General features: G+C 36.5%; 2 protein-coding genes across 2 annotated transcripts in view; both read left to right on the forward strand.

Annotated features, from left to right (window-relative positions):
• il20rb (interleukin 20 receptor subunit beta) overlaps positions 1-14,161 on the forward strand; it is a 203,216-nt gene that overhangs the window by 65,619 nt on the left and 123,436 nt on the right. The window lies entirely within an intron of this gene.
• Positions 4,805-14,161, forward strand: part of fgf12a (fibroblast growth factor 12a) — a 93,909-nt gene continuing 84,552 nt past the window's right edge. The window contains exon 1 of the mRNA XM_087240115.1: positions 4,805-4,893. Coding sequence (XP_087096241.1) covers positions 4,884-4,893 — 10 coding nt within the window. The 5' untranslated portion in view covers positions 4,805-4,883. The remainder of the gene's footprint in view (positions 4,894-14,161) is intronic.

Consider the following 14,161-nt stretch of genomic DNA (forward strand, 5'->3'; position numbering starts at 1 on the left):
CACCGAATAAAGTGAGATGCATGTATTGTGATAGGCAGCTAGCCTATTGCAATAATACATCATCCATGATGCGCCATTTGAGGAGCACTCATCCTGCCATTTTGGGTGGTGCAGAGGATGGCCCTGTACCTAGACCTGCTAGTCACACTGCTGGGTCATCTAAGCAAGGTATGCAATGAATGAAATCTAATTGTGAATACAAAGTGTTGAGACAGTGTTTAAAAAATTCTTATTTTACATATAGACGTAAGCTTACGTCAACCTAAGCCCTGCAATATAACATCCCATTAACAAACTTTACAGTGAATATCTAAATGTGACACCTGACAAATACGACACTGTATTTAAAATTAATTATTTGTGTGTGTTTGAGCTATTTCAGGCTAAATCTCTTAAGTATATTTGACTGAAAGTAGGTTGTATTCCTTTTTTAAGGCAGACAAAAGGAACTGGATGAGGCTCTTGTAGACATGGTGGTGAAGGATCTGCTGCCCTTCACCATTGTGGAAGATATGGGTTTCAGGGCCTTTGTGAACAAGCTTGATCCAAGCTATGTTCTCCCATCTCGCAAGGCACTTAAAACAATGGTCATGGAAAAATACAACAGCACCAAGGAGAAGATTATGGGGGACATACAGAAGGCACAATTTGTTAGCCTCACAGCGGATATGTGGTCCTCCATTAATATGGATGGATACCTTGGTGTAACGTGCCACTTTATAACACCTGAAGCAAAGATGGCAACTGTTGTATTGGGTGTTGTAAGATTTTACCAAACACACACTGCACAGCATCTCATGGAGGCTAAAACTTTGCTCATGTCTGAGTGGGGAATAACCTCCAAAGTGCAGTGTTTGGTGACCGACAATGCATCCAACATGATGTTAAGTGCCCAACTACTTCATCTACGGCACATTCCATGTTTTGCACACAATCTAAATTTAATTGTGAAAAAGGCCCTAGATCAAACCCCACTTGTCAGTGAAATTCGCCAGAAAGCCAGAAAGATTGTGGGGTTGTTTAGATCAAGCTGCAAAGCAAAGGACAAACTTGAAGAAATGCAGACCTTGATGGGTAGACCTACTTTAAAACTCATACAAGAAGTGGAAACCAGATGGAACAGCACCTATGACATGTTGCAACGCTTGTTTGAACAACGAGAGCCAGTGGCTGCAGCAATTTCTAGTTTAAAGGCTGATACTGCTCTGTTGTCCAGTATGGAGTATGATGTTGTTCAAGAAGCCATGTCATTATTGCAACCATTCAAACTTGCAACAACTGAGTTATCAGAAGAACAGAGAGTCTCAGCCTCAAAGCTAATACCACTCTACCGGATGTTGCAGCATAAGCTAACTGAGAAAAAAGGCCTTGCCAAGCAGGAATCAGTTGTCCAGTTAGGTAAGCCCCAATAGCCATACTGTCACTGGCCATAAGTTTAATATTGTTGTCAGTAACATAATTAATCTGCTTTGCTCTTGTTTTGCACAGGCTCACACCTGCAAGAAGGACTCCAGTCGAGATGTGGTGGGTATGAGTCCTTCAGAACATTGGCATTGGCTACACTGCTAGACCCAAGGTTTAAAACGGTGGCTTTTGGAAATACTGGCAAAGGCCAGGAGGCTGAAAGGCATCTCACAATGGAGTGTGCTTCACTTATGCGCAACCAAACAAGTCATGGTGAGCCCTTTTACTTTTCATGTATTATGCAACTTCATATAGGTTTGACATGAGTTTAGACTTTGTAATTAATTTTTTTTCCCACATCAGATCCACAGTTGTCAGCATCGATGCCATCATCATCGTCGTCATCATCATCATCATCATCAACAACACCAGCAGAAAGCCAGGACAGTTTATGGGAACTTTTTGATAACCGTGTCCGGGAATCCAACTTGACAAGCAGTGCTACAGCTGATGCCACTGTTGAAGTAAAAAAATACATAACTGATGCGTTTTTGCCAAGAAATGAAGATCCACTAAAATACTGGAAGGAAAGAGAAAAAATTTTCCCAAATTTGTATGTGCTTGCACAAAAGTATTTGTGTATGCCTGCAACAAGTGTGCCCTGTGAGAGGATTTTTTCAAAGGCTGGAGAAATAATTTGTAAAAAAAGAAGCAGGCTTAGTCCATCCACAGCAGAACATTTAATATTTTTAAATAAAAATCTTTATTTGTAAAAACATTGACATTGTGTCTTTCATTAATGTTCATATTTTATGACCAAAGTATTTATTATCACTGCTCATTCAGATGTGGCACCATCATTACTTATTCAACACGATAATGATATACTTTGTGACTTTTACTTATGTCAGATTCGAACCCATGGTCTAAACGTTTTAGTTGTGAACACTAACCACTCCCCCAAACTGCTAGTATTGCACCGTTCCACAACATATCATATAATTCGCCTGTTAGACGAAGCGCTTCTCATTGAAGCTCTTTTTAGTGCAATATTTAAAAATGACCGCTAGGTGCCACTGTAGAGACGTGTTTCGAAACGTTTCGAAGCTTCGACTCATTTGCTTCAACTGTTTCAATGTTTCATGAAGCCTCGCTTTGCCCATCACTAATTACAATGTCATTACATTATAATTACGATGTAATAACATTGTAATTTCTATTTGACAACACTATAATTACATTGTTACAACATTGTAAATACATTGTTGTTACATTGTAATTACATTGTTATGACATTGTAATAACAGATATTATAGTATTAATGTTTTTATATATTTACTGTACAGTATTTGTGTGTTATAGTTACATGATCACAGTATACATGTAATATGTAATTACAAACGTTTATCTTGGATGTTGTTACATATTGTTACATATATATTTATATGTAAATAAACACAGTATACATGCAATTACAAACTTATATTTTGGATGTAAGTAAACTGTCATTACATTATATTTACATTATTGTAATTACATTGTTATAATGTTGTAATTACATTGTTGTTACATTGCAATTACATATATGATTGTATTGCAAATGTGTTTTTGTAAATTTCATGTACATTATTTGTGTGTTATAGTTACATATGCACAGTACATATGTAATATGTTATTACAAATGTTTATCTTGGATGTAATTACTATGTCGGTACTTTGTAATCACTTTGTGACTACATTATGATTACATCCAAGATTTACAAATGTGTTTGTATATTTCATGTACAGTGTGTATTTATAGTTATGTACTTAAATATGCACATTACACATGTATGTCGTATGTAATTACAAACTTTAATTTTGATTTATAAGCATGTTTGTACGTGTGTAAAAGTACTGTCGTTCTGTATTGCATCTACAGAATTTAGTAATTTATAGCTGTATACGTAAATATACACAGTACACATATAATTATGATATTAATTGCTGTCATTACATCGTAATTACATTGTTATTACATTAGAATTACACCCAAGATAATATTTATGAACTTAAATGTTTCTTTGTAACTATAGTTATATACATAAATATACACAGTACACATGTAATATGTAATTACAAACTTTTATTTTGGATGGAATTACTATGCATTGCATTGTAGTTGCATCCAAGATAATATTTAAAAATGTAAATATGTCTTTGTATTTTGCATGAACAGTATTTGGTTATATATAGCTTTATATGCAAATATATACAGTATACATTTAATTACAGTCTTAATTACTATGTCATTACATCGTAATTACATTGTTATTTCATAGTAATTACATTCGTAATTAATCCGTAATCGTATACACAGAACATTTGTAATTACAACCTTTTATTTTGGATGTAATTACATTGTTATTACATTATAGTTACTGTGCAATATCATTGTTATTACATTGTAATTACATTGTTACAATGTTGTAAATACACCTATAATAGTATTTTATATTAGTAATTGTGTTTTTGTATATTTCATGTACAGTATTTGTGTGTTATAGTTACATAAACACAGTATACATGTAATATGTAATTACAAACGTTTATCGTGGATGTTGTGACGTTGTAGTTACATCCAATATAATATTTACAAACGTAAATGTTTCTTTGTGTATTTCATGTACAGTATTGGTGTATTTATACATAATTAAACACAGTATACATGCAATTACAAACTTTTATTTTGCATGTAAGTAAATTGTCATTACATTATAATTACTATGTAATGACATTGTAATTACATTGTAATTACATCTATGATAGTATTATGTGTCCACTTCCAGGCTGGTTTCCAGCCATTTCCAGCCTGGTCATAGCTGGTCAGGCTGGGAGATGACCAGCTAAAACCAGCTTGACCAACCTAGCCAGGCTGGGATCCCAGCCAAAACCAGCCATGCCCAGCCTAAACCAGGCTGGTCAAGTTGGTTTTAGCTGGTCATTTTCCAGCCTGACCAGCTAAGACCAGGCTGGAAATGGCTGGAAGTGGCCAAAACCCCTTTAAAACCAGCCTGGTCAACCAGCTGAAACCAGCCAACCAGCTTAGGCTGGTTTAAGCTGTTTTTTCAGCAGGGTACGCTTGGGGAAATACAGTTTATACAATATAAAAAACAATGGAAACATATAATGTTTCCAAACAATTCACAAAAACAAACGTGTGTGTTTGTGTGTTCGTTAACCACACATACCTGCAGGTACAGCGCACTCCCGCCCTTTGCGTCCGGAATAAACTCTCTCATACTCATTCATCAATAGCTCTGTAACGACTGCTCGCTCTCTCTCTCACACACACATACAAACACACACACACACACACACACACACCCTCTCTGTTGGACTACAGCGAGCTCCAGCACTCACTCAGTCTCTGCCCTTTACAACAAGCACAGGCGCAGAAACGCAACTGCAACCACGAGAGACTCCCTCAAAACGCAGTCATGGATAAAGGTAAGAAACTCAAAACCGCGAACATGTGTGTGTGTGTGTTTCAGTGCTGTCACGCCGGGACAGAGTGAATCTGCTTTGGGGTTGTTTGGAAAAGTAGACTGCGGAGGATCTGCTAAGAGAAGTGTGCTCGGGCTGATGCTCAATGCAGTATCCGGACTTAAAATGCTTTGCCCACTGCGAAAGATCTTGTATATTTTGGAGATATCTGTTTTGGATTCGTTTTGAGGTGATGTTGAGTAGGTAGATCACAGAACACATGAACATTGACGTTATGTGTGTGTGCCAAGATACCAGCATAGGCTGCTTCCTTGCATTGCTCCTGTGCAGATGCTGAGCCAATAAAAAAATGTCAACACACCACAGCCACACAAAGCAAACACAAACCTGGCTGCTTTTCTGACTTGAATTGAGTTTTTGCGATGTTATTTCATAGGTTTGAGTCGAATTAGAGCTTGTGTGTGAGTTAGTAGTGAGAATTATTTCTGCCAACTAAGGGCTGTGCCAGGTGCTCCTATAAAAAGTGCTTGCTGTCCACTTCTTGAGGGAGAGAGAAAGCTTTCCCCTTAACCATGTGCACTGCAGTATTGTTTAGTAATTTATGTAAAGACAGGAAAAGATCATCTATTAGATAACAGGGAATATCAATATAGCAGTCAGAGATGGTGAATGGGTGTTGATGTTAAAGGCATATTTCACCCCTCAAACGCCCCCCCCCCCCCCCCCCAAAAATGAAATGTAATATACTTATCATTAAAGGGGCAGTTCACCAAAAATGTTTTTAATTTAACTTTCTCACCATTAAAGCTTGAAACTTGACCCATTATTTACTCGCGTCAAGTGTTTTCAAACCTAAGCGTCTTTCTTCTGTTGAACCCTAAAGAAGATATTGTGAAGAAAACTGGAAACCTGTAACCATTCATTTCCATAGTAGAAAAAGCAAATACTATGGAAGTCAATGGTTACTGGTTTCAAGCATTTATTCTTTTATAATATAATGCGGTAACACTTACATTTAAAGTGACATAGTTACACATTCCATGCACTTACTATAGTAATTAAATAGTTAACCAACCCTAAACCTAACCCATTAAGTACATGTAATGAATTAATATTACTCAGTAGTTAAATGAATAGTTACACTGTAACTGCGTCACTTTAAAATCAGCTCTGTGAACAGCAGTTTGAAGGTAAAATTCAATTTTGCCATTATTTATTCCCTCTTTACTTGTTTCAAACTTTAATGAGTTTCTTCTGTTGAACACAAAAGAAGATGTTTTGAAAAATGTTGTAAACCTGTAACCGTTGTCTTCCAATGGTTCGAATGGCAAACTCTCAACTATTTACTACAGTAAGGGAAGGAGATATACATTTATTTTGTTTATAAAAGTGGTACTTACTACAGAAAAGAGAAATATTATGTTATTCAAATGAAGATAAAAAATTTAATTAAAAAAATGTATTAATTCGATTCACTAGAGTGCTCTGTAAATGATGCTGGGTTTCACACATTATAGATTTGTGTTGGGACAAGACAAGGGATAAGAGCTAGTTATGTGTAGTTCATTTGTGATGATAATTTAGTTAAAAAGGTTAAAACATGGTGAAAATTGATATTGAAATGTAATAAGAACTCATAATGATTGTCTTATGTAAAATAATTTAGCAAATAATAAATGTAAAATAATTGTAAAATAATAAAATATGTAAAATAATTTAATAAATAATAAATGTAAAATAATTGTAAAATTATAAAATATGTAAAATAATTTAATAAATGTATGTACAATTACTTAATAAATAATAAATGTAAAATAATTGTAAAATTATGAAATATGTAAAATAAAAATAATAAATGTAAAATAATTGTAAAATAATAAAATCTGTAATATTATTTAATAAATAATAAATGTAAAATAATTGTAAAATAATAAAATATGTAAAATAATTTAATAGATAATAAATGTAAAACAATTGTAAAATAATAAAATATGTAAAATAATTTAATAGATAATAAATGTAAAATAATTGTAAAATAATAAAATCTGTAATATTATTTAATAAATAATAAATGTAAAATAATTGTAAAATAATAAAATATGTAAAATAATTTAATAGATAATAAATGTAAAATAATTGTAAAATAATAAAATATGTAAAATAATTTAATAAATAATACAATTTAAAAACTTTTGGGGGGGGGGTATTTTTTGGCTTTTGTCAGTAATTTGTCATGATGTCATTAGTTTGTTCAGGATGTAGTTTGTTGTACATCCTGTCTGCGTTTACATTTTCGAAATTCCCATCTTTTGTAAAGTAACAATGATAAATATAACTTAACAATAACAATATTAATTTATTCATTTTCTTGTTGGCTTAGTCCCTTTTTTAATCCGGGGTCACCACAGCGGAATGAACCACCAACTTATCCGGCACATATTTAAACAGCCGATGCCCTTCCAGCCGCAACCCATCTCTGGGAAACATTCACACACAGACACACTTATACACTACGGACAATCTAGCCTAAACAATTCACCTGTACCGCATACTGTGGGGGAAACCGAAGTACTCGGAGGAAACCCACACGAACTCATGGAAAACATGCAAACTCCACACAGAAACACCAACTGACCCAGCCGAGGCTCGAACCTGCGATCCAGCGACCTTCTTGCTGTGAGGTGACAGCACTACCTACTGTGCCACTGCGTTGCCGCCAATAACATTATCAAAAAGTAATAATAAATATTTTGCGCGATTTACTGTAGCTAAAATACAGGCACTAATTATATTGTGTGAATAATTTACTTAAAACAGGGGAGCAAATTTGTAAATTGTGTGCATGATTATAAATTAATTCTACAATTATTATCATATAAACAAAGGCATTTTTGATCATTATTCATTATTGATACGTAACCCTATATACAGTTTGGGAGAGCACCAAATACGTCCCAGGAGCTATGTTTTTTGCAGTTTTTTTTCGCAAATCCACTAGAGGATGCTGTGTACGCTTTTTCAGATCTCAAATTTTTGTCGCAAGTGCCATTTGCACCTGCTGTTCTCACGTAAATTCACCAGAGGCCGCTGTCACTGACTGAACGACAGATTGACTGACCCACCCTCCTCCTTCCCTAAACCCAACCGACAGTGTTTTCAAAAGCAATCTAGAAAATCACGGCCGCCTGATTTTTACCACTTTATTTAACGTTCATTCATTCATTCACTTATTTTCTTGTTGACTTAGTCCCTTTCTTAATCCGGGGTCGCCACAGCGTAATGAACCGCCAACTTATCCAGCAACCTTTTACACAGCTGATGCCCTTCCAGCCGCAACCCATCTCTGGGAAACATCCACACACACATTCAAAGACACACTCATACACTATGGACAATTTAGGCTACCCAATTCACCTGTACCGCATGTCTTTGGACTGTGGAAAAAAACAGAGCACCCGGAGGAAACCCACGCGAACTCAGGGAGAACATGCAAACTCCACACAGAAACACCAACTGAGCCGAGGATCGAACCAGCGACCCAGCCTCCTTCTTGCTGTGAGGCAACAGCACTGCTTACTGCACCACTGCGTCGCCTATTTAACGTTCTCACCCTGTTATTTATTTGTTTAGTTTATTTTTTGGCTTTTGTTTTTGTCTTACCTGCTTTCTGGAACCGTTCTGCACAGAACTTGAGCCCCATTGTTGTTGCCAACTCCGCTCCACATCACAAAACGGCGACCTACTACTGCTATTAATATTACTATTAATTAATAGTTATTTATTAGTATTACCATTGCTATTAATACTACTAGTTTTGTTTTTTTTAAGACAAACTGCACCCATATGTACTTCTGGTTACATAATTTGCGATCTCCAGAAATGTATATAGGGACACATTTTAAGAATGAGCCTATGTTGCATATAGATGTATCATGGTTCAGTTTAAAACAACTTTAATGTTGAATGTAAATGAGAGTAAAATAAGTGAGTAATTCAAAAGCTAATGTTAATTTTTGGGTGAACTGACCCTTTAAATTGGTCAATTTCTTCAGCATTGTGAGCTTTTTTTGCCGTATACCCAAGAGAAGTGACTTTGACTGCCTTGTCAAAACAGAAACGCACACAGGGAATGTGGGGACAGAAATGTGCTGTGTGCAGTAACAGTGTAAAAGGTTTTTCACTCTGTTTTGATAGCTTCATTAAGCCTGACGTCTTTCTGCTGACCTGCATCTTTTCTGTTTGTCCATCGTTTCTCATAAAGAAGTGCACTCGATAACTCTCCGTCTTGCTGCCTGGGTATTGTTTTTCTCTCATCTCTTTGTCCAGCATAAAGTCATAATCGTTCCCATTTCCCAATACCTCGTGTATATCTTTTGTTTTGAAACGCAGACATTTATCATATGTAAAAAATGCAGGGTTCCACACAATTCTTTCATGTTGACCTCAAAACAAATCGAGTAAGTTAATAGTTTTTACAAATATAAGTGGATTGAACATAAAACAGGGTGTCATAGTGGCGCAGTGGGTAGCACAATCGCCTCACAGCAAATGATTACTTTCTAGGTAAATATTAAAACCACGGCCTCTATGCCTTCTTCTTCTGTTGTAGTCTGTTTATTCATGACAATTTTCATTTATCTAATGTTATTATTATTACTATTTATTATGCATATTTAAACTTGCTTTAATAAAACAAGTTTAAAACAAGTTTAGATTTGTCCACCTGTCGGGTTTTAGAGATGTCTGCATCACTATATGGGGCATAAGTACAGGACGTGTGTTTGGATATAACTCAGTTTTTGACCACACTTCGTTATTATTGTTCATTTATTCATTTGCAGGGAATTAGAATTAAATGTAAAAATTGTTTTGAAACAAATCTTTGTGCTTAACAAACAAAATTAAATATGTATGCTAATGGATTTCTTCAGTGCACAACACCGTTTCCTCATCCACAAAAGTAAAGTGTAAAAGTAAAGAGGCTGAATGGAGGAGGCTTGTTCTTTATCCTCGCGCTGCAGATGGTCTGTTTAACTGCTTTCTCGCTAGTGAAGCGTTCAGTTTTTCCATTTATGAAGCCTGCCATGTAAATAGCAAATGCGCCATTGGCACGATGCAACTGACTCTTAGGGTGCTTTCACACTAGCACTTTTGGTCTGCACCCGGGTTCGTTTGATGTTATAGTACGGTACGTTTAGCTAGTGTGAACGTGTCTTCTGAACCCGGGTGTGCACCCATGAACCGTACCCGAGTCCGCCTAAAAGAGGTGGTCTGGGGTACGGTTCATGCGAACTCTGGTACGGTTGACTTCTGATATGAATGCGATCGTACCTAATAACGGAAGTGAACCGCCAACTGTACAACAAACTATTGTTTTCATAACGTTTGTTCGCGTATGTGTGTGTGTCACGTTTCGTACCTTGGTGACAAGCGGGACTGAGCCAGGGCAAACACAGTGATAATGTCTGCTTGTCTCCTCCAAAAACAGCTTCTGCAGACACTGTGTGATGTTCTGAATGTTTATAATATTTTTTAAGGCAAATGGACACGAGTCGCTTTCTGTATGTCCAAAACCAGAAGCTTCAGTAAAAGCAGAATGGCCGCGATGTGCGAACATCTTTCCATTTTAGTGCTTTGCTTTCGTGACCATCACCTAGCAACAGCCGTTAAAAACAACAGCAGCTCGATGACGCAAGCGTACCGGGGTTCAGAAGGAAAAACAATGTGAACACAAACCAACCGAGAATGTGGCAAGGGGGGACAATTGAACTTGGCTACTGTCCAGGCAGTTGAACCAAGTGTGAAAGCACCCTTAAAGGTAATGGGAGATGAGACTCTGATTGGTTTAATGCCTGTTATGCTCAAAACACACCCACAACTCATTAAGAGAATAAGCACAACCCTGTTGCGACCAGACCATGCGCCAGGGCATAGAGAGTATTTTTCCATCCTAAAAATAGCAAAAGTGCATTCACACATGCCCTTAATGCTTTTGCGGCATGCACTTTAGACTTTGCGCTTAGATCATTAAAAAAGAGCCCTTAGTGTGCCTCACATCCATTTATCACTACAGGTAAACATCTTTTTCTGTTCTTAAAGTGACAGTTCACCCAAAAAGGAAAATTCTGTCATCATTAACTCATCCCTTCTCAAACTCTTTGAGTTACTATCTTATGATTAGGGCCAGACGAAATTATTTTGGGAGTATCATAACTAAAACCTTAATATATGAAATAAAAAATAATTTCTTTTTAACTTTTGTTTAATGTTTAAAATGCAAATCCAATTAGATTTAATTAGAATTAGCAAGTTTGTCGTATAATATATCTAGTAAAAGACAGAAAATATTAACTCTACAAACTGCCTTGTACATAAATCAGAGGAACATTTTCATATTAGTCAATAATACTGAAATTAATAAAAATAAATAAATATAGATTTATAGACATTTACTCAATTAAATAAACAGAATAAATGTTGGGCTAAAAATATACGGAAATCTTCGGAAAATCTACAATATTCTGCGCACACAGATTCTGGGTGGGCCTAGTAATGATAAACACAAAAATATTATATTTTGAAGAAAGCTGAATAAAACTGTGACCACTGACTTCCCTAGTATCCATCTACTATGGATGTCAGTGGTTAAAGGTTACCAGCTTTCCTCAAAATATCTTCTTTTGTGTTCAACAGAAAAAAAGAAACACATTAAGGTTTTATAACACTTGAGGGAGAGCAAATAATGAGTAAATTTCCATTTTTGGGTGAACAATCCCTTTAATGATATACATAGCTCTTTATCTACAGCTTTATCTGTGGAAGCATTCATACTGAAACTCTCTAATGAACAGATTGAGGTGTGTTTCGGACATCTTTTTTTTGTAAGGCTATGACGTTTGTCTTTTCGATGGTTACAGCAAGGCCCTGTTCTAACAGTAGTTTTCCAGAAGGGCAGTGGCTGCAGCACTACCTCTTCTGCATAGAGCAAAAGCTTGATGCTTTTGTCTTGAGGAGAGTGTCCGGGGACTGATCCAACGACACCCCTAATTTATTCATGTTAATACGCAACTGTGACTGACTCAGGTTCAACCCTGCTGCGCTCTTCTCCAACATAGGCTCATTCTGAAAACGTAGCCCTATATACATTTCTGGAAATCGCGAATTATGTAGCCAGAGGTACGTACGGCTGCATTTCATCTTTAAAATAAATGTATCAATGGCTTTTCCATTGTTAAGTTTGTAGCTCGACATGTACGTCAGCGGACTTAATATGCAGAGCGAAGTTGGGGTTTGGGTCTGGCGAAAAACGGTTCCAGAAACGGGTAAGACTAAAACAGAAGTAAAAAAAATTTAATAAAAAATGAATAAAATTTATTATTTTATTTATTTATTTTTCCAGAGAGGCGATTGCAGATTAGGAAGTGAAATGGAGACTAAATAGTGAAGTTTTCAGTCGTTTCTTGAAAACAGCGAGTGACTCTGCCGTTCTGATGCATTTAGTTAGCTAGGTCATTCCACCAACTGGGCAGATTGAACGCGAGCGTTCGGGAAAATGATTTCTTCCCTCTTTGGGATGGAACCACGAGGCGACGTTCACTCACAGAACGCAAGTTTCTGGAGGGCACATAGATCTGCAGAAGTGAGAGCAGATAAGAAGGAGCGCAGCCAGAAGTCGCTTTGTAGGTAAACAGAGCTTTGAATTTGATGCGAGCAGCAACTGGCAGCCAGTGCAAACGGATGAGCAGCAGAGTGACATGTGCTCTTTTAGGTTCATTTAAGACCACTCGTGCTGCTGCGTTCTGGAGCAGCTGAAGAGGCATGATAGATACCTTAGGAGCGGTATTGAAGAAAATTTTGACGGTTTTAAAACCTTGACTTTTCCAAACTGCGGTTACCTTAACTACCTTAACGGTCCCATGACTACTCCTGTTGTGTATTTTGCTTTCTCCAGAAATGTTTATAGGGGTACATAATCAGAATGAACCTGGGTTGATCTTCTTTGTTGGGTAATCTTCTTTGTTACGTATAAAATACGTATAAAATAATACGTTAGTCAGTCAGTCAGCAGTAGAGATGCGCGGATCAGCTGAAATAACACCCTAATCCGTGGCTTCATACTAATCATCCACCTGCCACCCACCCGCACATACACTTTCATCTGATATATGTGTCCGCACCCGACCTGCACCCGATCGTCACTTTAATAATTGAATTCTTTGTTTTAGGCATGATGATAGGTCACGGTGGATATGAACAGCAGATTCAGTGAGCTATAATCTGCGCATCTCTGATAGTAAAATAATACGTTAATGGTAAACGTTTTTTAATGAACATTTATTTATGAAAATAAAAGTTTGTCTTTAGACAACATTTTCTTCATTTTCAAATAGATACAGAAAGTAAAAATAAGACATTTTAGCTTTTACAGATACAGGAACAAGCTAACAAAAAGGTGCCACTTCAGCCTAAACGGCAGCTATGTTGTGTTTACTTGGCCTTTTTCTTTACATTGTGCAAAAACAAGTTAGCAACCACTGTGCCTGGATTCTGGCGATTTCGCCTTGCCTTCAAAACACGGCTAGCTGCAATAAATGAGCATTCGCTCGCCCCGCTTGTTGTAAGAATAAACAAGATTCTTCTCGTAAGGTGCTGCAGTCGTGGAAATAAGCGATCTTGTTTCTCCCTGAATGATAGTAGATTTTCCTCTGATGACTCCTCTAACTGAAACTTTGAACAGTAGGCTACTCTTGTACTTCATCCATTATTATTGGGTGTCTCTTATCTTCCAATTCTGCAAAGCCCACTCTCGGCTTTTTCGCTGGTCCACTGCCATGCCCCGCTACAAAAATATATTCTTTTTAAATGTCTGGATGAAAAACAAAAAATGTTTCCCTTTTGAACACAATATTTTTTTCTGAGAAACATTTATAGTATTTTGGAACAGCAAATGTGCCAGGCTAAAGTAATCATTGACTTCTGCTGTCTTCATTTGTTTCAAAAAGATTTTTTTACAATTTAAAAGGGCATCTTTTCTGTTGGAGATACTGTTGTCCTAAAAAAACTAATAAAAGTAAATAAAACAAAAATTACACATACCTTAGGAGCGGTATTGAAGAAAATTTTGACGGTTTTAAAACCTTTACTTTTCCAAACTGCGGTATACCTTGACAACGGTCCCATGACTACTCCTGGAGTGTATTTTGCTTTCTCCAGAAATGTATATAGGGGTACATAATCAGAATAAACCTGGGTTGCTCTTCTCTGTTGGGTA

Source organism: Danio rerio, chromosome 2, assembly GCF_052040795.2.
Source record: "Danio rerio strain M-AB ecotype USA chromosome 2, GRCz13ab, whole genome shotgun sequence".
NCBI lineage: Eukaryota > Metazoa > Chordata > Actinopteri > Cypriniformes > Danionidae > Danio > Danio rerio.